Here is a 28,000-nt window from a genome sequence, read left to right on the forward strand (position 1 = left end):
TCTACATCTTTCCAACCAGAACTGTGTAAAATTCCAGTCCAGGCTTAACCTTAAGGGAGGTGGGGACTTTCCATAAAATGAGCTGAATAGTCGAATTGTGGAGAATCTAACCGAGTTAACCACATGTAGCGTGTCCATATTGATAACAGTTTCAGCTTTATATCTTTAAGCGCATGGCTACGCTGCCTTTGTGTAATCGGGTCCCTGCCAACCTGGTGGCTGGTTGAAGTAACTTCAAAGCTGCAGTGGAAAAAAAAAAAAAATGTATGTCTGCGTATAAGAACTCATTTGTCAGGTCAAATCCCAGGTGGTGCAGCAGAAACTGTAACAGAATGTTCTTACTTTTAGAATTCATACATTTTCCCACGATCACCATCAGGATGTTTTCTTCTTTGGATAATCAACCCAAATTCAAACTGCAAATTACAAGTGCGAGTGCTCTGTTGCCCAAAAAATGAGATCACTAGCGACGGCATCACGCTGACCAACTAAGGAAAGTTCAATTGTATGTGTTTACTGGACACTAATGACATTATTTCAACCTAATTAAATCTCTCAAAGTTTCATAAAATGATCCAATTACGTCTCTCTCTACAACTTGAAGCAACCAGAGTGTGAAATTACCTTGTACAACATTAACATAAGTCATTTGATGGAGGCCCTTATCCAAACAGCTTCACACTGGAACCAGTGTGTATATTTTTAGCCCCAGTGGAAATCAAACCACAAACTCTGACAGTGTTAATACCTCACTTCAAGCTACAGAACCACACGCAGAGTCTGACAACATTGAACACATCCAAAACATAAACATTTCCACTTCTTTTGCCTGGTTTCACTTCCTTTAATTTTCACCATGTGTCATGATCCCCAGTAGCAAAAGTCTTCAGTCATATGACAGCAGCAAAGGAAACAAAACTGTATGTTGTGCTGGTTTAACTTGTATTTTGTAGTTTGCTTAATGCATCCAAGCTTTGTGATAGTAATGCATATCACAGAAAACGTAATTTACACAATATTCGGGGGAAAATAAAGATTTGAAATCTAGAAATAAATAAATGACTAAATTTAATTTGAATGAGACAAGCTGCATTCATACAGTTTTTTAATATTTAGTTTTATAAATTCAATCAGTGGGATTTTTTTTTTTTGGCAGTTGCAGCAATAAAATCAGCCACTTCACCATTACACTATAAAATCAGTCGTACGTACCTCACACTTCTCCCCTGCCGTCGCAGTTACAGCTGGCTCCTCTGCTCCATTTTTCTCCTCCGCCTGTACTTCAGCCTCATTCGTCTCCTCTGACAGAGAGACCACCACCCTCTCTTTTTCCCCCGGCACCACCACCTTCACTCCGCGCTGAGCCAGCAGATCTCTAGCAAACTCTGTGATCACAGCACATCTGCAAACAAGAACAGAATTTATTTTATGCCGTAGACAAACATGACAACGGGGTGAAATCGGCGCTTAGCTGTGTTGAATGATGCTTTCGTCCCACACATAGATGACAAGAGGTTATTTTCTAAACGATCAGAACAAAAATTACATTCGTTGTTCTTGCATTTGAAGGGCCGCTTTTTCAAAGCCGATTGGCAAACTGCAACTGAGTAATGGAGTGTCTGTGTGACACATAGCTGTGATCATGCAATTCAAATGAGAGAGGCCCCGAGCCAGCAGAGCAAAATATGCAATATTGCTGCAGAGTGAAAAATATAATCAAGAGACTGAGTGAAAACTTCTCGTCTTGCTCGCAGGATATTTTTACCTCCACTGAGGTCGTCCGGTTTTTATTCCTATGTGATCATTTGTATTTAGTGGAACATCTCAAAAACCGCTTAACAAACTTTAATGGGGATTTTAATGAAACTTGATGGAAGGTTTTATGAGGAACAAACAAAGAACTGATTGGTTTTTGGTCCAGATGGCTCCACCATGTGGCCACTGGACAAATATTTTACTGTGAGGCACAGAAGGAAAACATTTTTTTTTTATTTCTTTTTTTAATAAAGATTTCCCGACAAATTCAGTGGCATGTGAGCTTTAGGTGGTGCTACAAAAACATGACGAATTAAACTGGCACCAACTCTGGTCATGAGTCTACCTCACTTGAAGTAAGGCACAGTTTGTCCTTTTACAGAGGCTTAACAGGATTTAGATGTTAATGCAGATTAAATACTTTTCTAGACATATTCTTTTATTAAAAGAGTCTATTTAACCATTGAGAGAAGATGTCACTCAATCTTCCTTTTGAAAAGTTACAGTTCAGTCCACGAGTGACTGATAAGTGGTAGACTCAGGGGTTTTGCCACTTATAGATAGATACAGGTGATGTGGTATGTTGGCTTATGTGAGCACAATCAGGGTAAACACAGTCCGTCTGTGTAACTAACACCTCTACTGCTTTTGGTACACAACATTTAGCATTTTTATGGTCCAGAAACATGTTGAGGTTAATTGGTGATTCTAAACTGTCCATACGTGTGAATGTGAGTGTGCTTGGTTGTCTGTCTCTAAGTGTAGCCCTGTGATAGACTGGTGGATAGATTACAGCCCCCCGCAACTCTAGTGAGGATTAAGCGGTGTATAGATAATGGACGGATGTTATTCTGTAATTTGTCACTTATGATCACATTTCAGCAGAAGGCACAATTTTTCTGATACCCTTTGCGAACCTACAAGTTTGTATCCACTCTCTACTTTAAAAAATGTAGCTCAAATTCACACTCACGTTAAATCTCTGTTAAACTCCTGGACTGGGTTGTAAAACACCTCATTGGCACTTGGGAACAAGATGGCTGCCTTTCCCTCCTTGACCACCGTCTCTCCAGGTAACAGTCCTACAGGAGGTGTCTTCTCCTGGCCGCCTGTTGTGTCAGTGGCGGCAGGGTTCGTGCTTTCTGCAGAAAATTCAGCAGGTGTGGGCGGAGGGTTGGTGGTGGGAGCCTCAGGGTCCATTGATCTCGGTCCCCTGCTGGCGGCAGCAACACTGCCAACACCCCACCGAAATGTCTGCTCCAAAGGACGGGTGCAGGAAGGATGCAGGTGATGGGAGATGATGAGGGAGAGCGGCCGCGCTGTCCGCACCAGCATAAAGGAACACCGTCTGCAAAAACACACATCAAAAACATTGAAAATGTCTGAAAAAGGCAACATTTCAGGAGGTGTTTAGATAAAATACAACCTGGTGGTTTGAAATAAACACATGTCACAAACATCTTTTCATTAAGGTTTCTAAAGTTTGCTTTTGGGATATCTGAAGAAGAAACTTGGCATTGGGTTGAGGGGTACAAACCACGGAACGGACAAACATCTTTGGCACTTTCTTACTGCAATCTCTTGTGACACAACAACCACCATATGCAAGTAATACTGACATATCTGTGTACAGCAACAATATTAGTCATGCCATTGACCAGCTAGGCAGACATCTGCAGATCAATTTGTGTCCAATATAGGCCTGTTTTTATTTAGTACAGTTTCTAGATCATATCTAGAGGATCATGTTGAAGAAGCTATTACTATTAATTATTTTTATTATTGGTTAATCTTCAAATGTATTTATTTTACAGATAATTGCTTATTCCATAAAATAAAATAAAAATAAAAAACTGACAGTCAGACCTTCCCAGAACCCCACTACATATTTGCATTTTGATTTGAAAAATGATTTTAATGTTATAATTATCAAATTTGTTTATTTCCTGTCAGTCAACTGACTTTTTTCCCCATTTGTTAGCACTGCACATAACTAAGCCATTAGAGCTGGAACTGTACCTTTATCTTAAGCGGAGGAATTGGCCATTATGTTTTTTTCTGTGCTGATACGGATTATTAGGAATCAGGGAGACAAATAACCAAAATTAGAAACCGACATACATTTGTGGTAAAAATTTTACATTTTGTGCCAAAATTTAGATTGAAACAGAAAACTTGGTTGAAATGCTTTTGTTTGTTTGTTTTGTGTGCATCCATTTATGAGAAAACTTTTCAAGATGAATCCATCACAAGTTATTATTTGTGATTCATCAGTCTGATCATTTAAATTCTTGAGGCCACAGAGAGGTGACTGCAGACAAAAGTCAAGCTGAAGTAGCACATTTTTAAACTGACTTAACTAATTTGAAATCAGTTCTGGAAAAAAAAACACAGTTAATCAATGGTGAAGCCCAAATGAGCCACACTGCTAATTCAGCCAATCCCTACTTCAGTGATGTGCAAGTTAGCACATTCATGTCTGTCTGTATAACAAAAGTAATATGACATGTAATCCATTATAATACCATGTTGAGCACAATAATCTGCAAATACTGTCTATTTAATGTTAAAACCGGTCATCAGGTCCAATAAAAGTTCCCAAATCTCAAGGTGAGGTCCTTTGATTTGTCTGACAAAGATATCCTAGAAGAAAAACTGCAAATCTGAACATATACAAAGCTGGACACAGACAAGGTTTGGTGTTTTGCCCAAATAAACTGCTTACACAACCATCTGCTGCTGGGAATTACTCAATCAATTCAATGATCGATTAAAAGAGACTTCTTGCAGCTCAACCAAGCAGATTAGGTAAAACTTCTGCATGTCCTCTAAACTGTTACGTTAACTCGCCTTCAGTGTCTTTAACTTGGTGTCTTGCGATAAAATAACTGTGAGTTAACATTTAACCAATACATTAAAAGCAACTTTTTACTTCACACAATTTTCTGCAGCTGCGAACAACACAACAATCCCAGCAACATAATTAGCATAGTTGCTAGCTAGGCTAAACAAGTACCGGTAAACACTTTTTTTTTACCTGTGTCACCTCCTCTACGGCCAACACTGCCTTTCTGGGTTTGGTTGCTAGATAAACACAGTAGGCTCGCTATTCTTCAAGTACCGGCAGCCACAGTGTATGCTCGGTTTGCGGTTTGCTCTCACGTTAGCACATGGAAGCGACCATGTCTGGAGCGACTCTACGGAAGCCGGCGCGGTCACAAAAGCGAGTGCGCGCCGGCCGCTCCCCCCGCCCCTGCGGCAGAGCCGAGTAATGTCAGGGAAACGGTGTAATGTAAGGACAAGAGGGAGAGGGTCGATCAGTCAGCCTGCTGCACAAACTGGCCTACTTTCTCCCGCAGTGAACATGTGAGGAGACTGGAAAACACATCAGTCTGCTTTCATGAATAATCTAATTTAATCTCACCGTGCCTGAATGCTTTCTGATGAAAAGGCTAAACATAGCCTATGGATTAACCACAATATCCCTCAGACCTATGATGTGAGCAGATAAAAACTGCCTGGGAGAAAATAAGGTCAGAGCGGGTCAGTGCTGTGCAGCACAGCCAATGTACAGAAACAGTAAAGTGAATTTAGCTCCTTATGACATGGGAGTGATTCTGGACAAGAAATAAAACAAGTAGCTTGTGGGTTATTAAGCTACTTACAGTTTGCAGCTTTAAATGACCGTTCCTTTTTCTGGCACTGAATGCTGCCACACATTAATGTATAGAAAAGGCCAAACTGTGCCTCATTTGATCTTCAAAATAATCAAACGTTTGAATTAAAGAGGCCTATTTGTCTTTTTAGGGGTTTTTTTTTGCATCAAGTTGAAGTTACATGTTTTATGTTTAATCCAGAGATTGGACCTGGATTACCAAAGCAGTAAACTGGTTTGCTCAAGAAAAAATAGATATTTTATACATATATTTCTGACATTTTAGCACAGTATAAGTTTGAGATTCTTGTTCATTCTGAGGCCTTTAGTGTGTTCAGAGGCCCGGCTGTAAACTAAAGGGGACAGAGTGTTCAGCAAGCAGTCAGTGTGTAATGATCTGCCTGAGGAAATCAGATCAGCTGAGTCCTATCTAAGTCTCTTTTTAAAACATACCTTTATCTGATTTTGTTTGAGTTATTTTTCATATATACCAGTTTTTATGTGTTAAATTCTAAAGATTTCATGACTTGTTTCTTATTTTGTTGCCTGGGTAACTAGGATTTTTAAAAGTGCCCCATAAATAAAAAAATAATAATTATTACACCTTTTTTTTCAGCTGTCACAAAGTTAGTTTTAACTTTCTGTGTTGCACATTTCTGAAACAAAAAGTCACCACACAGCAAACCTGAAGGTATTTAGTATTCCAACAAATAAAAATGGGACAAATTATTTAGGAATAGTGGGATCAACAGGGTCCCCAGTAGCTCTTGACCCGCTTAACAACACAGGCTGGGTCCTCTTGCAAAATTATGTAAATGTGTTGAACTTTTTTTAGATATTTTATGTTCTTTTTTTGCAGCTTTATTCCATTTAAGAGGGAAATATACCTAATTCTCACTATTTTGCAATATGAACGTCATCATCTTCAAAATCCTGGTGCATAGTCACTAATTAAAGTGTCTAACATTACATTCATATTTTTAATTTAGCTTAACCTTGAACTGCTATAGTAAAATGGTAACTCAACAGTGACTGCTGGCTGCACAAAGGGCACTTGTGCTTTTTGACTACACACTGTAGTCCGCGTCAACCACTACTTAACTCCAATTTAATACTTAGAACCTAGTTTCAAGGCTGATCACAATGACTTCTAATGTGATCAGTGCCAAAAATGCTTTAGAATTTACATTTCATTTGACTCCTGGACCAGCAGTTCATATCTCACATTTAAGACTAATTGATAATGAAATAAATCAAATATATAAAATCCATATAATTAAAACAAATAGACATTTTTTTTAGGTAAAACTATTTGAGAATTCAGCTGGGTTTGTTGGAGGACTCAGTATTTCTAGTCATGTGGGCTCCTGGTAATTGACTATTTAAAAAAACAAACACTACTATCACATGATCAGAGCTCTTCTACTATCACACATGTGATCAATCAATCTCACATCTACTGTCATACATCCACCGTCGCTCTGTTTTATTTAGTGTATTGCATCCCTTATAAAATGGCACATGGATGACTGTGAGTGAAGGGCAAAAAAATAAAAAATAAATCTGCATATACTGTATGCACACAAGCCTGAACATCTGGATGGGGGCGCTGTGACAATGAATGCCCAGAGAGCGTGGCGCTATACATCTGACACAGGAGAATTATAGAGTTAATAGTATTTGGCATGACAGGGAGAGAGAGCGGGGAGCGCAGTGCCGTGCCTGAATGCAGTCTCATCCTGTTTAGTATTCACTGTGCGCAGCGCCTGGAGGCCCCGGAGGGCTCACCTGCCCGGAGTCTAGACGCACTATCACGCACATTAGACGGCGGGATCGAACCGACAGCCCCCGGCTTCACGGTCCGCGCGGTGTCGGCCAGGAGGGAATCGGTTCCAGCACCTAAAAAACACCCCGGTGAGTGAGTGGGTAGAGTGGGTGGACTGGTGGGTGGGGCTCAGACAGTCGGGTCGGCTGGGGACGCTGCCTGTCTACCTGCCTGCAGCGGCGCGTGGGCTCTAACCTGTAATCCGCTATTCCTACAAATGTAATCTCATTACTTGCGGTGTTTTTGCGACATTACTCGTTACATTAGATATATTCCCGCCAAAATTATATTATTTCTAGCCAATTTTAACCGAGATGCAAAATAAAAATTTAAAACATTTTGGTGTTTATTATGAACACAAACAGCCCTATAAAATTCAAAATAACAAAAAATGAATAAAAAAGGACCAATTGTAGATGTTTCCGCGTTGTTGTAATGGAAAGTATTATCAACTTTGTTGCTGATGATGAAAGAAAACAAACAAGAGTGCAGAGGTGAGCCTATAATGTGTCTTTAACTTGTGTTTAAGGGCTTTGGTGACAAATCAAGGCCCATTTTAAAGTTAGATTATTGTAGTTTAATTTGACTTATTAGACCTGTCAAGTTTTTTATTTTATCGTCAATAAAATAGTTTTAGGATAAAGCGGCTCCTCTAATTTAGTATTGCTCACTAGAGGTAACTGGAATTACAGTAGATAAGGTGCAGCGGTAATTTGCCAAAAGTAACAGGACAGTGCAGGCAGAGTCGTTATCTGTCTGTCTACCTGTCTATCGGTCAGGTCGATCGGTAGCTCTGCGATCAGTCTGCACCCCCTGGGAGAGTTAAAAAAAAAAAAAAAAAAAGAAAAAAGAAAAGGAAAAAAAAAAAAGAGAAAAGGCCCGCTCCGCTCCTCTGCGTCCCCCTCCTCGATAGCTCTGCNAAGATGGAGTGCCAGGATCGCCCTCCGCTATAGACCCCCCTTCTTGTCCTCTCCGGTAAAAAAGAAAAAAAAAAAAAAAAAAAAAAAAAAAAAAAGAAAAAAGAAAAGGAAAAAAAAAAAAGAGAAAAGGCCCGCTCCGCTCCTCTGCGTCCCCCTCCTCGATAGCTCTGCGCTCCGCTCCTCGCGCCCGCATGTGTGTGTGTGTGTGTGTGTGAGTGCGTGCCCGCCCGCGCGCGCGCACGTGCCAGTATGTATGTGTATGCATGAATTGTGTGCGTGCTCCGGCTGCTGGTTCACAGCATACAGTCACAGTGAATGACTGTCTGTAGCGTGGCGGAGGGAGACATTAGACCGCTTCTTCTGCGCCGAGCCTCCATTGAAACACTTTCCAGCGGAACACAGCCGAGGGGGTGAGTGAAGCGCGGCGGGTCACCGTGCACCACAGTTCGGACTCGGCCGGCGAGACGGGTCGGTCAGTTGTCCGGGTCCCCGCACTGTTTATATGCGTGTGTATGTGTGTGTGGTGCCTCCTTGAATTTGGGTGATAGCAGGGTGGTGTACGCTGGTGTAGAAGTGGAGGTTAGGCTATTGTTTTTTGAGGGGAGTGTGGTGGTAAAGTTGTTCTGGCTACTATGGGGGATGGGCGCATGGGGACAGACCAAACTTTAACCACTTCACACCGGCTCCACTCACTCGTCGCCGCGGACTGTCCCCCCTCCTCCCTCCCTCCCTCCCCCCGGAGAGTGACTTGATGCTGCTCCCGTTTCTCCCGCATTCCTGAACTTTCTCAAAAACTACTCGGTGTTTTTGGGGGAAGGAGGGAGTGCAGCTTTCCCCTCTTTCTTTCTTCTCTCTCTCTTCTTTTTTTTCTTACACGCTGCATTTTTAAAAGCTCGTCGTTGCTTCGCCCAATATCACGGTGTCCTGTCGGTAAACGGGTTAAGATTTTACAGCCAGCCCCCTACTTTCCTTTCCCCTCCTCTCCTCTCTCCTCTCGCCATGCCGGATCCATCCGTCTGTCTCGCCCACAGTTGCAGCGCATTTGTGTCCCGGGATGACCTGTTGATGTCGGCTAAAGATGGAGTGCCAGGATCGCCCTCCGCTATAGACCCCCCTTCTTGTCCTCTCCGGTAAAAAAGAAAAAAAAAAAAAAAAATCAAAAAACGTTTTTAGAAAAAAACGGAGTTCAGCCAAGTGAACACAGCGCTGTGTGCTTTCCCGAGTCTGCGTTTTGTTGGAGATGTAATAAATAATTGATTCGCTGTGATATACCATAAGCGACATTTTGGGGGGGAACAACGCGTGCCTGTCCCGTATCGGTGGCTGCCATTCGGCCGGAGGAGGAGGAGGGAATTCGGTCTGGACGGACATCACACCGCGCTGGCACGGAAAGAGGGGAGACGGGGACAGCACGGAACTGCTGAATATTTCATCCCCTCGATTTTTGAGGCAGATCTCGTGCCTCCGGTTCCTCGGACGATAAACGTGCGAGTGTGCGTGTGTTGAGGGGAGTTGAAGCCGGGATTGACATACTAAATAAAGGAGAGGAGCTCTCTTTTTGTCCCTTTTCCGCCGCCGCCCCCTCCCCTCCCTCCCTCCGCTCAACGCACGCACACACCGGCCCGGGCCAGCCGAGGACTCCCAAATCCTACCGGGCATCGAGGCTGGCACACGGCGGGGCACTGAGAGCTCTCTGCCCGCTCTGACTGCCCTGCTGCACCGCTGGTGGCGGGCTCTTTCTCTCCCGAGGCGTCTGCCGGCGAGACATCGACTCCGCTAGACTTTCATGTGAGATTAATTGATGTATAATTGATGTGTATAAATGATATTTCGTTTTTGAAGTTTCAGCTCTAGTCGTGCTCTAGGGAGGCTACACTATAGCCACAATGTGGTGCCTGTCTACCCACGAGTGTCGCTAAATACCACATTTTCAGCCTTAAATGTCCTTAAACTAAAGGCCACACGAGGTTACAGTTTATTACTTGCGATTTAAAGCCATGTTTCCGAGTTGTACGTGTGTGTGAAGTGTTTTACTAATGCCAGTGTTAGCCTTAGCTTTAGCCTGCTACTTGCTAACAGGCCACCTTTAACCTCCCTAAACCAGGAAACTGAATGTGATTAGGTGGTGATTGATGTTGATATCACACGCATGTGTTTAGATAGTTGCCGGGATTGATTTTGTTCCAGCAGGCTGACTGCAGTAATCAGTTCACTCTTTTGGTATTTGGGTGTTAGCAGGAGCATGTGGTTGGTCTCCATAAAGTAAACCAGAGTTTGTGGCACTGGTGATGAATTTTTAAAAGTTGGGCAGGACACACACATGCAGGCACACACAGTTTATCATGGAGTCAGAGCATAATGAGGCACATGGGGACTGCAGGGCAAGGGTCAAGTGGTGTGAATTAACTCCCCTTTATGTTTCTTGGAAGTTGTTGTGACCTCGCTGACCTGTGAGGGGAGGAAAGGTGTCTGGTCGGATGTCCTTGGGTGACATGTCAGTGATCTACGGTTTTCTTTTAAATCAAACCAGGCAAGCGGTTCACTTGTGTGGAAGAACATGCTAGCTTTTTGGTTACGAAAATACACCAGCGGTTTTAACTTTTATCACAAATGCTGGTGTGTTACTGTGAATATCAGCAAAGCCTTTATTGTGCTGCCACTTGGTACGAGCTATGCATTCATTTTCGCCTTTGATTACTGTCAGGAGATTTTCTTTGCACACATGCCTTTTTGTCTTAGCGACAGCCTACTTATTATTCATATGATTGCACATATTTACACCTGGAAACAACCACAGGCATCTACTATTGGTCGCTGAGAAACTCCACTGGGATGCTTGTCGGTTCAATTGCTCGCTCAAGGCCACGGCGAGTGCAGATATTAGGGAGCAGACAGTATACATTGTGCATTTATAGTGCTTGTATTTTTTTTTTACAGACAGTGCAGAGGTGAAAAGCAGTAACTTTTATTCTTAAATCTTTCTGCTTTGTCAGTACCTTTAGGCATTTTAACTTGTCTTGATAGTCCACGTTACCAATAAGATCATGATGCGCTTATTAAAGTAGCAGTAATGTATGTAAACAAATCCTGGATAAGACCCAGAAATATCACTCCGAGCCACTTCAGATGAATTATAATTGCATTAATGCAATTCATATTGATTCCTTTTACATCAGCACAAACTGTCACGGCATAATAACGTGTCAGGGTACAATAGCAAGCAAAGACTGACTTTGCCAATGCATTATTATTAATTTTAACAGAGTAAGTTGGGGGAAACTGAACCATAATTTATGTATAGATTATATTACATAATGGTTTCTTGACATGATGAGAATGTTATTCAGATCAAATTGTACAGAGTGCTCCCAATCCAATAATCTTTTTGTGATCTTATGTTCTCATACAGAGCAGCACTGCCCAATTAATTAAGCATAATAATATTGTATTTGCAGTTAACACACTTAATACACACAGTAATATCAGCATTTTGCCAATCTTTAAGTATTTTTTTCAAACTAATGTGCTGCCTGCTCTTGAAAGCACCCATTGATGCTGAAAAGATAACCAAGACTGATATTTTAACATTAACTGTGTATGCTCAAGTACAGAATAGTCAACATTTTAAAAATGAAATGAAAAAAAAACTGTTAATTTATCCCATATTTAGCCGGAAAGGTCGGATTGAGACACCAGATCTCCTGTTCCAGGGAGCCCTGGAAAGGAAATGTGTAGCGCCGGAGTTGTAAACAGACGTGATTTACTATTTCTCTCGCCCCGCCGCCTTTCTTACTATGCCTGCATCTATCAAAATTAATTAGTTACTATAAACTTAAAAATGAATTATGATGAATTGCTGATGGCCCTCTATTCTCAGTGCTGCCCTTACGTAGGCGTAAGGCAGGAGCTCAGGACTGCTTTAGTTCACTTTTTTCAACCTTTGTTTTTCACCGAGGGAAGGTTTGCTGAGCATGCACACCACAGCACCCCCACTCACAATCACACCTGGAAGCTTCCCAGTACAACCACTATCTTTTATCGTTTGCCAGGGAGCAGCTCCACTGAAGGAGTTGGGGTTTAACGGGGGACTCCACATTCAGATGCCCTTTTACTGTTTTCTAATTTGATGAAGACCATACCAGAAGTTAGTGTATTTTGCAAAAAGTTGTAATTTACTTGTTTTGTTAACCTTAGTTTTGCAAAACTTTCCCAGAAGGACTTTCAGTGATTAAAGCATGAGTGTTTTTGTGCTGTATACTGAATGTGTGGTTATAATGAAAGGTTTTGCAACGAGAGACATTGTCATGTGTCTTGCCTAGCTGTTTACATTACATTAAAGCTGTCGCCACCAGATCAACAAAGTTCAAGATATTGCTGCACTCCACAATGCTGTGCTGGTTCTGGTTATGTAGAAATATGCATCTTTGCCTCCTTCCCCTCTGAGTGTTATTGTGCAATGGTGGACAGCCCTTCATGCTTTGAGGGAATGACAACATGAATTCAGGTCTACCTTTCATGCATCTCTGTCTTTAAGTGAGCTGAACAATTTGGGAAAAATATTTAATTGCTATTTTTTTGGACAGATGTTGTGATTGCAAGTTGAATAGCGATGTAATTTTTATAAAGTTAAGTTTCAGTTCAGTATTTGCTGTGTAATTAATTTAGCACGACCACATGAGATTTCATCAAAAGCACGACTGTCACACAAGCGGGACAGCATGAATTTATAAAACCACTTGGTGAGGATCGTTTAAACCCCGGGTCAGACAGGCTTTATAACGTTTATCCTAAATTGTGGCCATCGCAATTTGCTAATTGGATTGTTCCAATTGTGATTTCAATTTGAAATCGAAGGATTGTTAAGCCCTACTTCAAATCTCATTTTTGTTAAGCTGATGATTTCATGGTAAAGTTGTCCACATGTGCCATGTTAACCCCAAGAAAAACCACTAAACACACATATGGACATGTATTAGATTATTTTTTATCAGCTCCTTCTTGTGTTTTTTTTTTGTTGCTGTTTTTCACTTTCACCTGATTTGGAATATTCTTTTCTAAGTGGTGCATCCTAATTTCCATGTCTCTGTGTTGGTTGGTGAGAAATTTGCCTGAGGGCCACCTTTGCCTGACTTGCTAGTGATTAAATGCCTTTTAGTGTAAATTTTTTCGTTAAAGTGCTTTGCTCTTGAACATCTGGGCGGTAGCTGCTTAAGGAGCAGAGAAGCCAGCCTTTTAGCTGCTCATTGAATGGCTGGAGCTAATGTTTCTCATAGGTGTAGGTGGTTAAGGTATTTTTTTGTCCTCGGGCCATTTCCAAGGTCAGTTTCAGGGGGTTTGTTGTTGAATAATAGTTCTTATATATAAGGCCAGTTGTGCTGTGGGAGGATTGTGTTTACATTTGGAGGTGGCCATCGCATTCAAACTGAGTTCAGAGGTCAGCACTATAAATCAAGTTCAACATACATCGGATATCTTGTTGTTATCTGGCTTCCTAACAACTGCTATCATGCTAAGCAGCTACATTAAACTAGTTATCATCTCCCACTATATTTTTATATCTAGCTATAAACTTGTTCACATAAAAGGGGTGGTGGTGCAGCAGCTGACCAAACGTCTACAACTCTAGAGTTGCATAGTTTTCACCAAAAGAACTAACTGTAATCCTAAACCAGCAACAATAGCCAAAGCCAGAAATAAAACTGGCAAAAGCACGCACCAAGTGTGTGAATAAGTAGGTTAATAGGCTTATCGATAACACCGCCCCATCATTAATCGTAGATCTGACAATTTCAATCGAGAATTCCATTAATTTAATGTGCTGCTTAAATCTAGCCTGTTCTTATAGCGTGTAAGGGCCCTGTTCTTTCAGCTGCAAACCTGGCTTTGTTAAGCAGTCTTGGGAGCTGTTAATAACAAATATAAAAACATAATTCGAACCGGTAAGTAGGCTTACTGCAAATCTTAGAAGCTCAACAAGTGCTTTAGTGCTTTAGTCAGTCACTGTTTTATGATTATAGCCCACCATTAAAAGGCCTATAGAACAATTGTTTCAAAATTGTTTGCAGCCAACAGGAAAAAAAAACAGACTTCACTGTGTTGAGAGTTTACTAGTTCTCATATCTATACTTGTAAGAAAAGCCAAAGGGTTTAGGCATTCTCTAAAAACTTGTACTTTCCCCTCTTACTATCTGTGCCCCACGTTCCACGGGATCTTCCAGGAATTGTAATGCTGTTTTCCAAAAGAATTTATTGGCTTGTAAGTGGTGTTTTTATACACGTTGATCTTGAACATAACCTGCTCCCGAGCAGCATAAGTTACCATGGTGACGTACCCCGTCATAGTCCTAAAAAACCCATCATTAAACCTGAAGTTACCTCGCTAACCTCAGATCCAGCTTCGTAGTACAGAGAATAGACTGGGGATGGCTGCCTATCTCCGTGTTGCTCAGAGTGACAAGTTGTGCAGCGTCACAGTCGTTAGTGAGATTTAATAAAATGCACACCTTGTTATGCGTGTCTGCAAGATTTTCAACTGTAACTATAAAATCTCCTATGAAGGGATACGTTTGGTTTCAGATACCCTACATGAATCTCCCAAAAACTGTGTAAGAATGGCTCAGAGAGGGCTTTAGCTCACCTGGTTGAGCTGGCGACCCATGTACAGGAGCTGTAGTCTCCGATGCAGCGGCTGTGGGTTTGAATCCCGCTCGTGGCCCTTTGCTGTAACTCCTTTCCACATTCTCCTCCCCCACTTTCATGTCTCTCTTTCGACTGTCCTATCTAAGAAAGGCAGAAAGATAAAAAATAACTTCAAAAAAACGAATGGCTCAAAGAACAGGACAAAGAGCGTCCAGACTCCCCCGTTAACACTTCAGTCGAGCATCTGTGGGATGCGTTTATTAAGCCCTATCCTCGGAGGCTCCTCTCCACAACTCCCAGGACCCAAAGAACTCGATGTCCTGGTGCCCGACATCCCCAAAGGTCCAATGCTCATGCCCTAGTAGGAACTAGAGCTGCCTTGGCAGCACAAGGAGAACCTTCATAAGATTTGACAGGTGGTTTAGATGTTGATCGATGAATGTAAATAAGAGGTTTTCCGTGATTACACCATGGTGCATGACTCTGAAATGGCAAGTCATTATACAATTTATACATAACAAAGTCTTCCCAGTCCAAGTATATCCCCTGAGTTGAATCAAGTAGAGCAGCTTTGGAGTGTTTTAAAGTTTCGCTAAGAGAAAATCTAAAAAAAAATCTCCTGTAAAGAATTACATAATATCGCTCTACAGATGTGTGAAATACAGGTATCACCTGTGCTATTCTAAGAGAATCAAATGCGTCATCAAAAATAAAAGAAAGCATACAAAAGATTGGAAAAATTAAAATGTACTAATAAAGGGAATATTCACTTTTGTTGTGCTTAGGTTGTAGTTTGGGGTGTGTATTTTCAATGTCGTCCATCTGACCCTTTGGTTTTTAATTAGGCATAAAATCAAATACACCACAATTCAAATTCAAAATAATACAGTTATTATAATATGCTATAGCACAGGGTGTACTCTGGTTGTCTGGGATATTGTCCCATAAAATAAGTGAATTAAGCCTAAAATAGTTTGTACATTATTGAGTTGAGGTGGTGCAGCAGCAAAGCAACTTACTGTATATAAACTACACTTTGAACAACAGCGAAGTACAGTTTTAATCTTTCTCTGTGCTTGAAGAACTGTCAAATGAATTTTGTTTATTATCATGAAGTGTGCCCCTTTTCATCCAGTCAAGCAGATGGCAAAGATTCTTCAGTTCAACAAAACTCAAGACAGTCCTCAAGTTTTCTGTCTGAGCTGTAAAAACTGAAAGCTGGCATGCCTTCTCTGTGACCTCTGCTAATCTGCTGCTGCTGCTGCTGCTTCAAGTGTCTTCCCAGAATTTATGAGGAAAACTGGAGGTGATGTCGACGCTTGCAGTTCAGGTTACTAGGTTTTGTGTGTGAGTCTTCCTTCCAGTGTAAGAGCAAAGCTAATGAGCATCATATTGTTTCTTATTAGTGGTTTGTTTGGGGCTGCAGCCAGGATAGGAGCTCATCATCATCTACTCACTACGATCGCTCCGAACGCTTGTCGGTGTCAGCTAAGCTTGGCCACCATCCATCACTTGGAGGCCACAATCCTTTATAGAATATATTTGTTTAGCGGAGTCGTGACTCACCTTTGTGTTCTCGTCTGTTTACCTCTGCTCCGTCCTACTTGGCATTAGAGTAAGACTATGTATGTATCGTGCATTTAAAAACAAAAGTAAAGCGTCCATTCAGAAGCGATGCCTTCAGCCTTGAGGAAAAATGATTTTAGAGATGGATTCCTTGTTTATCTTCTAATTTTTTTTGTTGCGAGTTTTGACAGTTCCTCCACTTTTGATCACAGCCTTCTTTGTTGGATGGTGACGAAGACGAGTGAAATAGATGAGTTATGTAAGCGACTCTGTTTTGACTGAGAAAGAGCGACAAGAAAATAACAAAGTAGGCCAAAAACCACCAGTTTATTAACTGTGAATTAGATGTAATGAAACAAGGTTAAAAAAAAAGAAGATAAAGGCTTATATAACTGTCGCTGGTGGCCCAAAATTCTCTTTCATTTGGAAGTTAGAGTTTTGAATTAAAGTTGTTTACCAAATACTTAATTCATTAATCATCATACACTTTACTTACCCTGTTTCTTTATTTTGAGTCTCTTTCCTCCCTCCTCACTTCTGTCTCGTCTGCCGTTTGCATATCTTCCAGTCCTTCTTTGCTCTGTTATCCTTGTCTCATAACTCATTTATTTACAGTTTTCTCTTCTCCCCGCTGTGGTGTCTCATCTTGTCTTCTCCTTCTCATCACGTCTCTGATGTTTCCTCATTTACCCATTCCTGACTCTCCTCACCTTCCCCTCAATTATCTGTATGGTCCCTATCGTCTGTTTATCTACGTATCCTACCTTCCTTTTGATTTCTCTCCCTCTCTATTCTCCTGTGCCACATATCATCCACTCTTCTCTTCATAACCTTTCGGTGACCCTGTTATTCCTAGTCTTACTTCTGCCTTTCTATTTCCTGCAGACCCTGTGGTGCTGGGCAGAGCGTTATGGCTCAGACGCTGCAGATGGCGATCCCTAACTTTGGCAACAACGTCCTGGAGTGTCTGAACGAGCAGCGGCTGCAGGGCCTCTACTGTGATGTCTCCGTGGTCGTCAAGGGACATGCCTTCAAGGTCAGATGTTTGTCAGTTTTTTCTTTTGGCCAATCACTGACCAAATGTTGGCTATTAGTTTTTCATGATTTCAACTACTGTAGCTGAATAATACTTTTTTTAAAAAGAGAAAATGTGACTTACTTGAAGGCAGAATCAAAACTGTGTAGAAAAAGGCTTGAGTAAAAGTCATTTCATAGTTTTGCTTGTCGATTGTGCAGATACCGTTTCTGTCAATTGTTCATTGGCCCTGGAATGCTGGCTGTGAAGGTATTGACATAACTTTGGTTAGAATGTGTTGGTTAAACAGAACAATATTGAAAAACTGCCAAAGTGCAGCTTTTCATAATTTCAAATTATACCTCTCTCTCACTTGAAGAATACATCTTTTGCTTTGTCGTTGCTCAATAGAATTTCACACTGTAAGGCCACGAGTTAAACTTTTCCTGTATTTTAAAAGTTGCTGCTGTACAAATGCAAAAGATGTCGTAATAGGTGGATACGATTTCTATACCGTCAACAGAGAAGAAGTCAGGTTGTCTGTAATTATCTGTCTGGTGGCTGAGATAAACCCAGTCTTCCACTACATTCCTGTTTGAGTTTATTGTCTCGTTACACTTGACTGCACATACAAGTGCAATCTATGTAAGCAGTAAAATATTTGGGATTTTAATTTACTCACAATGGCGGTATCCTGTGGCATCTGGCATTAGAACGTCAGCAGCAGATCCTTTAGGTTCTGTGGGTTCCAGTGTGAATTCGACTTGTTCTGGCCGGTCCAATGGATGCTCAATTGCATTGAGGTTTGGGGACACCTTGGGCTTTTTGTCATTTGTTGATCTGCGGTTGACAAGTTTTTTGTGGTGGGAGGGTATGCATTGTTCTGCTGGGAGTGCGGAATGCTGTCATGAGGGGGCGATGTGCTTGGTCTGGAACAATGTTTAGGTGGGCGATACGTGTCAAAGTCACATCCACATGAACGCCAGGACCTGAGGTTTCCCTTTAACATTGTAATATGGTGATCAATAAGCTGTCTTTCACTGTAGAACCTTGTGGGTCGTTTTAGGGTAGCTGGAACCCTTGCGTATGTTCTGACCACTGAAACTGCCCCTGTAGAATCTCTGTCAGGACCATTTTTTGGGAAAGGAAAATACCTTCTCCATTGTAGGTGCTTCAAAGTTGCTGTGAGAAACTGCTGTATGGGTCTTGGTGCTGATTGGTTAAACTCAGAGAAGACAAATACTGATTGCTTAAAAGGCCCTCGCCGATGAGCAGTCTTGAACACATAGGGTAACATAACAGAGAACTGACAACTAGAACTGGAGTGACCTCCAGTTAATAGTGTTTGTTGTTCTGGCACACTCGGAGTGAATGTCATATTCCAAGATCCTCCACCCCAGTGAAAGCAGAAAGGCTGAAAGGGCCAAATGTGTGTACATATGACGGGGCAGCTCCTGTATAGCTACGCATCACCTCACGCCTGCCCCCAGTTCCGGCAGTAAAAGGCCTCCTTGTATTATTTACTTTACCTGTCAGGCATCAGAATCGATGTATTTTTAAACCCTTGTGACTTACCTTTTCCTGCTGTTTACCCCTCAGGCCCACCGTGCAGTGCTGGCAGCCAGCAGTTCCTACTTCCGGGATCTGTTCAATGCCGGGGGGAAGAGCTCAGTGGTGGAGCTGCCCCCGGCTGTGCAGCCACAGAGCTTCCAGCAGATCCTGGCCTTCTGCTACACAGGGCGCCTCAGCATGAATGTAGGAGACCAGTTTCTGCTCATGTACACCGCCGGCTTCCTCCAGATCCAACAGATCATGGAGAAAGGCACAGAGTTTTTCCTCAAGGTAACCTCATAACAAAACATTCATAAACACTAATTTAAGAATTCCTTACAATTGAATTCAGATGTGGAACGTATAGTAAAAAGGTCATGTGTACATAGGAATCTTTCTGTTAATATGAAAATCATTTTAATGGACGAAACATAAAAATAGGTGTTTCTTTGTGCCCCCACCGTGTCACCTGTGTGTGACATGCGTGGCATTGTGTTGTGATGGGGGCGTCTGTGTTTGTGGATGCGTTCCTGTGAATCAAGAATAATTGAAACATCGTACTGACACTACAGTACTATAGTAGCAGATGATCTGATTAGATTTGGAGTGCCTTGCTGCATAAATCTGCATATTAATGAGGGAAAGTGATTTCCTTGAAAGTTCCCTGTAACACCTCCAGACACAGAGTCAATATGATACCAGCTACGTGTTACGAGAAGTATGTAAAAAGAAGAAGAAGAAAAAAAAAAAGCAGCATTTGCTACTGAAGGATGTGTTATGTCGTTGGCTGCTCTTAAAATGTTAGTTATTTTCAGACATGATGTGTTTACTCCATGAGCCACTTTGGCAAGCGACTAAGGAATATTGGGAAACTGAGTTTGATACTAACACATAGTCCAGCATAAAAGCTTTTCACAAAACTCCTCTTTTCACATCCCTCCAGTGTTACAAGCAGGCCTGTCTCCCTTAGCCAGAGCTAGCGCCACAGCACTGTGTCAAAGCTGAAGAATGGTCTGTCTGAACCTCACTCATCATTCTGCTATAGGGGGTACATTGCTTCTGGCTTGTCTGTATTTCTTTACACCAGTCCCAGTCATGCTGGGCGTTGCTAAGCCCAAGATGCAGTGATGGTACCCCTGCAAAACAGTGACAGGGGGAAGCAGGGCAGCATTATCCTACACAATCCAAGTCTTTGTCAAAAACCATTTTCAGCATGTTGGTTGTTGCTTGGAAGTTATTGTTTTCCCCTGGTGAATGGGAAATGAAAATTGTAACACTGAAATAGTGAAAGGGGAGGAGAAACCCTATTTGACTAATACTTATTTATTGACTAGTCATTGCACATTTTTATGATCAATTTATTTATCTAAATATATATTTTTGGGGACGTCAGACAATGATTTGACTTCTAGGTTGGCTTGCATTGTTAAAACTGTGCTACGTTACAAAAACATACAAAACTGCAGCCAATAATAAGCCTTTAAAATATAAAGAGAAAGTGCATGCACAAATCAAGCAGCAGCAACACTGGCAAAAGTGGTAGGCTATTGATTTTGGCTATGATGAGGAAAAAAAAGGAAGGAGATTGAACATTTTGCACATAAGCACTGTAAAGTGCACCTCAAGTCCACAGATCGCAATTAAACGAGTACCTCGTCTTCAGTAAGTTATCACAGAAACTATCCTGCCTTAATGCTGCGATCGGCCTGTGCCGGCCCCCCATCAAAAAAACAAAACAATAACACTTGGCCGTTGCATTAGTGGGCTGGTGGACCATCAAAAAATCCATAAAGATTTACCGGCACTGTCTGTCTCTTTACCTGCCCTCTCTGTGTGCCTGCCATTTAGGGGTGCACATAAGATTGTGCTGTGTGCATTTTCTCAGACTGGGCCAGTGAACCCCACACAATGATGACCCCACTTTCTTTGGGTCATCTTTTACCCCCTAAAATGATCTCCTACCAGACAAGTAACTACTATCCAGTACGTGCTGAGACCTGCTGTATAAAGGGTAACGTTTGTCTGTGACTGACTAAAATAATAGCAAGTATAACATAATAATAAGTGACTGAGTGTCATAACTTCCTCTGGCGTTTGAGATTTTCTTTTTCTCGCAAGCAACCGACCGATCAAAACTCTGTAAACTGAGACCCCCTGATCAGTTAATATTTGGTCAGCAATTAGGGGGCAGCCCCAAGAAACGTCAGTGTGGCCAGACATTTGATGCAACAAATTTGTCACTTGAGAGTTTTCCGAGAATATTCAATGCTGCAGACATGCTAAACACACAGCATTCAAAGTTCAATAGCAGCACTACTATGAGGAAAACACTTTGAATTGCATGAACATAAAATCATGGCATAATATACTGTATATATTCCTGACACTTTAATCCATCTTTATATGGCCATATCTCCAGGTCTCCTCTCCAAGCTGTGACTCCCAGGGTCTCCACACTGAGGAGACCCCGCCTTCCGAGCCTCAGAGCCCCGTCACTCAAACGGTGGGAGGGGGCGGAGTCGGCATTGTTGCCGCGACAGTAGGAAGGCCCGCTTCCTGTCTGACGCCCCTGCCCTTGGTGTCCAAAGTGAAGACTGAACAGACAGCCACCACACCTCAGCCAACTCCACAGCCGCAGCAGGTAGGTTGTGTGTGACGATCTTAAAACAGGCAGAGTGTTGCTTCAGTAAAGTTTTTAATGGTATCTATTTTTTTTTCTATTTCTAATTCGTCATTACATGTTAACATAATTTGAAACCTTTAAGGAGCGCTCACAGCTCCACCTACATGAGACTACCCTAATCTAGATGAGGGGGTTTAAAAGGTGATTTATAAAACCTAACCCTATACATCAATATTATTGGACAAATCATAACCTGAAGGGTATTTCTGAAATAAAGTACTGAAACAGTAGTGAGATAAACTAGATTTAGAATTGAATTTTAAAATGGAATTTCATTTCTAGTTCAGTTTTCAATATTAAGACAGTATTATTTGTTTATTATTGTCTTGCCTGCTGTCGTCAAATCTGTTTACCAAAAGAAATGTACGTTATAAAAACTATTTTTAACAGCCTATATAAGACTGTATGTAGCCTATATATTTTCATTAGTTGCTGTCTTCTCATATGCGTCCATGTGTTTTGAAAGTTTTATGTTGAAACTTGTCCCCACACTTGGAGGACAGTAAATGTTAAGTCCAGCTAGTTCAAATACAAGTAACGGAGAGAGTGGAGAAACTAGTTCCTTGTCATTTAATTCAGAGGAAAGCATCTGTTTCCTGCTCATAAATAGTTATCACGTGATGGCAGGTGCCAATCTGCATTTCACTTTTTGAAGACGAAGGCTCCGCAGTGAAAGCAGTGAAGTCTTCACCACATACTTCTCATCCAGATGAGCAGATGTCATCACATGTGCAAATTTGTCGGTGAATAGCTGAAGGGAGAACACGGTGTTAACATTCCCTGCCGATGGACGATGTCAGCACATTTAGTTACTTTAAAAGAGTAAAATCGTGTTAAAACTCAATAACAAACCTGCAGAAACTCTGTTGCCAACTTTTCTGTTCATTCGAGGTGATTAAAGATGAGATTGTACCTTTGCTTTCCGTCTTTTACTTTCTTGCACTTAGACTGTATACTAATGAGACATTTAAGTGTTCCTTTGCCAAAAAGGTAGAAAATATTAGAGAGAGAGAGTTATCTTGATTTATTTTCCAAAGATGTCTTTAAAGAGCATGTGGAGCATTTAAGTGAGCTGGTTATTGAATGTAGTCGAGCTGAATGAGATGGATTCTGGTGCAGCTCGTGTCGTTATCATCTTAGGTACTTGATGACTGTTTAAACAGATAAATGGTGTTAACTGTGTGAATTTGTGTCTGCCTGTTTTTACTGAAGCTTATAACATCTCAAAGAAGTCAAATCATTTCTAGTGATGAGGAGCAGAGGCACGCGTTGTTTCAATTAAGACGTCCAATATACATATTAAGTTACAAGAAACCCTGAAGACACCGAGACTTATTAACAGGAGTTAACTTCTGTTACTGTGTGAGAGGATAAATGTACGATTACATAGGCCCTGAAGCCATATGAATGACAGTGTTTTATTGTTGTGCTTTTATTGTTGTCAGCATTTAAGAGCTGTCCCAAGTGTTCCAGTCAGGTGGTGGTAATTAACCAATGTTCTCTCCTTCCTCCTCAGCAGGAGGGCTCCCCCTACTCTGTGGTCTGCACCCCCGTGGCCAAGCGACTATGGGAGGGGGGCAACCGCGATGGGGGAGGGGGGTCTGGAGGTGGCGGGGGAGGTGGAATGAGGAAGGCTGCACGCTACTCTTCCTCCTCTTCTTCCTCCTCCTCTTCCAACACAATTACCCAGGATGCCTCTGGGCGTGGACCTGCAGTCAATGCTGCCATGGCGGGCAGCGGCGGCGCCACTTTAGCTGGAGGACTCAACAGTAACCATAACAACAATAACAACAACGGCGGGACCCCCGAAGGCACGAGCCCGGGCACACTGAGCATGTACACCAGCGACTCGCCCATCAGCTACCACGATGACGAGGAAGAGGACGATATAGCAGATGAGAGCGCCGAAGAGCAGTACAGACAGATCTGCAACATGTACACCATGTACAGCATGCTGAACGCCGGAGCAGCAGGTAAGCGCTGACAGCAGATGAATACATCAGTGTGGGTTCATTTCAAGGTTACTGTGTTTCCATGTAAATGTAGAAGTTTCCCCCCTTCTGATCGCAGCATCTCTTGCTGTAGAGTGTTTACAAGTGCAACTTCTGTATAGTTTATTTATCTGAACTTCTCAGGAGTGGAGGATGTTATGGAGAGTGAAATGTTGAAAACACTGAAACCGCTGAAAGTTGTGGATCCTGCCTTCAGTTTATGAATTGTTTATAGTTTATTTAATCAAAAGTTTTAGGACCATCAGATGGGTGCTTAAAATGAAATATTCATAATAGTGTTGGTTTACAAACTGTACTTTAGTCAGCATACAAGAGAAAGGAGCTTAAAACAGATGAGAAATTTTCCACCACTGCAAGAGCAAGAAGTGTCTTTGTAAGGTCGAGATCTAACTTCAGAACATGTGGATAAATGTTGGGTTCCCTGAGGCAAAGTGGAGTGTGATTACTTCTCATTACAGTCCTTTTAAACACACACACTGTGGAATGGAATATCTCACTATCTGCTCTTGTTACATGTCAAGCATTTCTAATTTATGAGGGGGAGTGCAGCTAATGATGATTTATATTGTCAATCATTATGGAGATTGTGTGCTTCAACAATTCGTTTTGTCTATGATCAATTTGTCGATAAAATTCCGACGTATCACCTTGTCTTCTAATAATATTTAGTCTAGTATCATGTATGACACAGAAGAGCATCAGCTGGAACCATTAAAAGTGAGGCCCGTTTTCTTTAAAAAAAAAAAAAAAAATTAGGATTTGAATCAATACAATCAGTAAATCACAAAGGTTGCAATTTAAGATGTATGTTATAAAATGTCCTATCCACGGTTTTACAAATTCATGCCATCTCTCATGTGTGACAGTCGTGCTTATGCGAGTGTCTCATAATGTGGTAATGCTTGATCACACATTTTAAATCTATTACAAGTGAATGTTGAACTGAGGAGTGTATTTGAAAAATTATATCGCAAATCCAATCACAACATCTGTCCAAAAAAATTTATTGATATTTTGCAAAAATTGTTCAGTCCTACTAATCATTGTTCTGCACGTGGATTCCTATCGATAATCTATCAAAGGCCAAAATGTCAGATGTTTAAAATCTTTTCTTAAATGAGGAATGAAGAAACATGTTTATATTCCTCTAAATAAGGGTATGTGTCAGCTCTACAACTCTGGCACTTGTATTATAAAGTTTCAAATGACACCCTAAATGTAAATAAAAACAACTGATTAGAGTTGATCTTCCTACCTCCTCAGTGGTCGGGGAGCGGGTGGAGGCCCTGCCAGACTTGGCCCCAGACTCAGGGGGCGGTCGAGGGGGCAGAGGGGCGCGGTCCCGGCAGGACCTGGCATCGCTGCCCGCCGAGCTCATCAGCCAGATCGGGAACCGCTGCCACCCAAAGCTGTACGAGGAAGGTGACCCGGCCGAGAAGCTGGAGCTGGTGAGCGGCACCTCCGTGTTCATCTCCCGCGCCCAGCTCATGAATTGCCACGTCAGCGCTGGCACCCGCCACAAAGTGCTGCTTAGACGCCTGCTGGCCGCATTCTTTGACAGGTCAGTGTCCGAGTTGGCCTTTGTCTTCTGTTTTGTCCCGTCTTTGTTCGCAATCATGCACTTTGCTGGCAGAAAAAATAAGCAAAACACGTCAGGAACACATGGAAATACCAGCTGGAGCAGACTTAGACAGGGCAGACAGGGTAGCAAAGTTCCTTCAGGGATCAATTGAAGAGTACAGACTGATATTTTATGATTAGATTTTTTTTTTCCCTGCACTGAGACCCTTGAACTGTGGTTTATTGAACGTCAAAGTGAGTACGGAACACAAAGTTGAAGTTTGCTGGTAGGTCAGGGATGGAGGGCCAGACTGAAGGTTCAACTGCTTTTTAGGTTTTGATCAGTGATTCAAACACATCAAACCACCAAGTTACTGTTGAAGCTCAGTGTCTGTCTTGTTAGCAGCAGACAGAAACAGATGTATGAAGGCTGACATGACGATCCAAAAATATAAAGTAGGGGGTGATGTACACGTGCTCTGTTTAAAACCTGGTTCCGGAAATGAAACTGGGAGAGAAATTAGTTCTTTTTAAACGTGTATAGTCAAATGAGGTAAATATACTGTACTAAGGAGAGACACTTGGACAGACAACATGCAAACTTGCAAAATGAATGGACACTAATAATCAGTCTTATCAACCTGCTTCGGTTTACAAATTTTGGATTGCAAGCTATTCCCACATTGTGCAGCTCAAACTGTTGAACCACATGGCCTTAGAATCTCTGCACGTTCCGTCATTTGATGTGTTTATGTGGGTTTTATGTTCTCTTTTGCTTGCTCAGGAGCACTCTGGCTAACAGCTGTGGAACTGGCATCCGCTCCTCAACCAACGACCCCAGCCGTAAACCTCTGGACAACAGAGTGCTGCACGCCGTCAAATGTGAGTCACACAGAGACAAGCAGTTTTCGATACTGTAAATACTGTGAGTTATATGCCAGTGAGGCTTTCGAGCTGCCAGCGAGCATTGAATTTCTTCTTTTAAGACTCACCATCATCCTGCCTTTCTGCGAATGAATGCAAATGTGACTGTCTTTATTGTGGTTGCGCAGGTGCAATAGTATTGGATGGCTACCTTTTGATAGTGCCTATCTAAAATAATGCAATTTTATGTATAAGAATAGTGGAAAAAAAATATTTACATAAACGCAAAAAAGCACCAAAAACAAGAGCTTCAATTAAGATGGTAGCTGCGTCTGTGAGCGCCCCCATTTTAATTGGTGCATCACTCATTCTCTTCCTCTTTTTTGCCCTTCCGTACCCTTTTTTACTCTTTATCTTCCTCTTATTTCCGCTTTTTGTCCTTCTTCCTTTTGTCCAGTCTACTGCCAGAACTTTGCGCCGAGCTTCAAAGAGAGCGAGATGAATGCCATCGCGGCCGACATGTGCACCAACGCCCGCCGCGTCGTCCGCAAGAGCTGGATCCCCAAGCTTAAACTGCTGATGGCCGACAGTGACGCCTACTCTGCCTTCCTGGCTGACAGCGTGAAGATGGAGGCTGACGCGCTGGGGGCGGAGCAAGGCTTTGACCCCGCCTCACTGGAAGCTGTGGCAACAGCAGCGGCGGCAGCCGCCAACAATAATGAAGCGGGAAGCGGGGCGACGCCAGCAGACGCCCTCCAGGGGGCGGGAGGAGATGGCAGCACTTTGTTTTGAGTGAGTGAACGGACAGATAGATAGAATGGACAGATTGATGAAAGGAGGGATGGCATTTCTCTGGGGTGATGAGTAGAGAACGATGGCCACTGTGGTCTTGATGACAGTTATCACTCCTCCCCAAGCTGCCACGCGTTTGGGGATCTGTTTCTTCTCTTACACCTCTGTCGGTCAGTTTGTTCGGCTTTCCTTCCTTTGTTTGTCTACAGTTCTGTCTCTCTCCGCAGCGCAGAATGAACCATTTCGGGCTTTTCCTCATTGCTCTTCTTCTGGTGGAGAGAGATAGAAAGAAATAGAGAAAGGTAGCAGAGGGAAGAGGTTGGTCCCCCCCACCTCTTCGTTCCTCTGCAACCTTTGGAGACCCGATTGTTTCAGCCTTTATTTTTTATGTTTTCAAAGTGTTTACTGTCACTAAGGCCCTTTTCTTACCATAATCAATCACAGACATTCCCTGGGGAGGGGGGTGGGGAGGGGTAATCCTTTTTTGGAGAAAGGGATATTTCTTTCCCCAAACTCCGGTAACACTGTTGTTTTGATATTGAATGTATGCGTGGCGAAGCATCCGAAGTGCAGCGTTGTAAGCCAGTAAAGGCTGAGTAAGATTGTGCCGAGCCCTTTTTTTTTTGTTTTTTGTTTTGTTTTGCTCTATTTCATCTGGACGGACAGATGAAAGCTTCTCAGAGAGCGTGGCGTTGATGGGGTCAGGAGTTGAAAAGGAATATTAATATGTATATTGGCATGGTTTATGATCTCCTTGACCTCAGCCTGACCTCACCAACCCTGCTCTGTAACCCCTGCCTGGCACGCTGGGAAACTGACCCACCAGTCTTTAGAGAAATGCTGCAGATTTCAGACTTGACGGCAGCATTTTGATGAGCTGGTGAGCGTTCAGGTTTGTTAGCCAGTTTAGTGGCAGATGAGAAAATTTGCTTGACTAAAACCTTTTTCCCCCCGAACCTCCCCCACTTTTAACCCTTAAACCCTAAAAAAAAAAAACGAGTTTGTTTACTTTTTTGTGTTTCATTTTTTTCCTTTGTGTGTGATTTTTAAAATTTTTTTTTTTTTGCCAAGGCTCCTGAGGGAGAGGAAACTTGTTACCGATGATTGTCAAAGAGTTTGCGCGTGATAAATGCACTGTGTTATTTCCTGCGGTATGAGTACAA

General features: G+C 42.1%; 2 protein-coding genes across 5 annotated transcripts in view; one reads left to right on the plus strand and one right to left on the minus strand.

Moving 5' to 3' along the window:
• trmt1 (tRNA methyltransferase 1) overlaps positions 1-14,996 on the minus strand; it is a 30,103-nt gene extending 15,107 nt beyond the window's left edge. For 2 of the 3 annotated variants that reach the window (XM_008289392.1, XM_008289390.1), the window contains exons 1-3: positions 4,793-4,916; positions 2,729-3,103; positions 1,213-1,402 (exon numbers count right to left, since the gene is read on the minus strand). In XM_008289392.1, the coding sequence (XP_008287614.1) occupies positions 1,213-1,402; positions 2,729-3,090 (552 nt within the window). In that variant the 5' untranslated portion in view covers positions 3,091-3,103; positions 4,793-4,916. Of the gene's footprint in view, positions 1-1,212; positions 1,403-2,728; positions 3,104-4,792; positions 4,917-14,792 lie in introns of those variants that run through there. The other variant, XM_008289391.1, reaches the window with a different exon arrangement.
• On the plus strand, positions 9,797-28,000 carry nacc1b (nucleus accumbens associated 1, BEN and BTB (POZ) domain containing b). Of its 2 annotated transcripts, none has more exons than XM_008289386.1 (8): positions 9,797-9,943; positions 17,246-17,396; positions 18,975-19,217; positions 21,346-21,567; positions 23,126-23,582; positions 24,885-25,182; positions 25,966-26,063; positions 26,503-28,000. In XM_008289386.1, the coding sequence occupies exons 2-8, from the start codon at positions 17,271-17,273 to the stop codon at positions 26,835-26,837; spliced, it is 1,779 nt and encodes a 592-aa protein (XP_008287608.1). In that variant the 5' UTR covers positions 9,797-9,943; positions 17,246-17,270; the 3' UTR covers positions 26,838-28,000. The 2 variants fall into 2 exon arrangements, with proteins under 2 accessions (XP_008287608.1, XP_008287609.1); XM_008289387.1 differs by having other exon boundaries at positions 23,129-23,582.

The sequence above is a fragment of the Stegastes partitus genome, unplaced genomic scaffold (assembly GCF_000690725.1).
Source record: "Stegastes partitus isolate 25-593 unplaced genomic scaffold, Stegastes_partitus-1.0.2 Scaffold612, whole genome shotgun sequence".
In the NCBI taxonomy this organism is placed as follows: Eukaryota; Metazoa; Chordata; class Actinopteri; family Pomacentridae; genus Stegastes; species Stegastes partitus.

What these genes read in the sequence shown, in the direction of transcription:
- nacc1b (XM_008289386.1), top strand. Translation starts at nt 17,271, where the DNA reads ATGGCTCAGACGCTGCAGATGGCGATCCCTAACTTTGGCAACAACGTC. An exon ending in TCAAGGGACATGCCTTCAAG is followed by an intron (nt 17,397 to 18,974) that starts GTCAGATGTTTG and finishes TTTACCCCTCAG; the next exon opens with GCCCACCGTGCAGTGCTGGC. An exon ending in CTGGCCGCATTCTTTGACAG is followed by an intron (nt 25,183 to 25,965) that starts GTCAGTGTCCGA and finishes TTGCTTGCTCAG; the next exon opens with GAGCACTCTGGCTAACAGCT.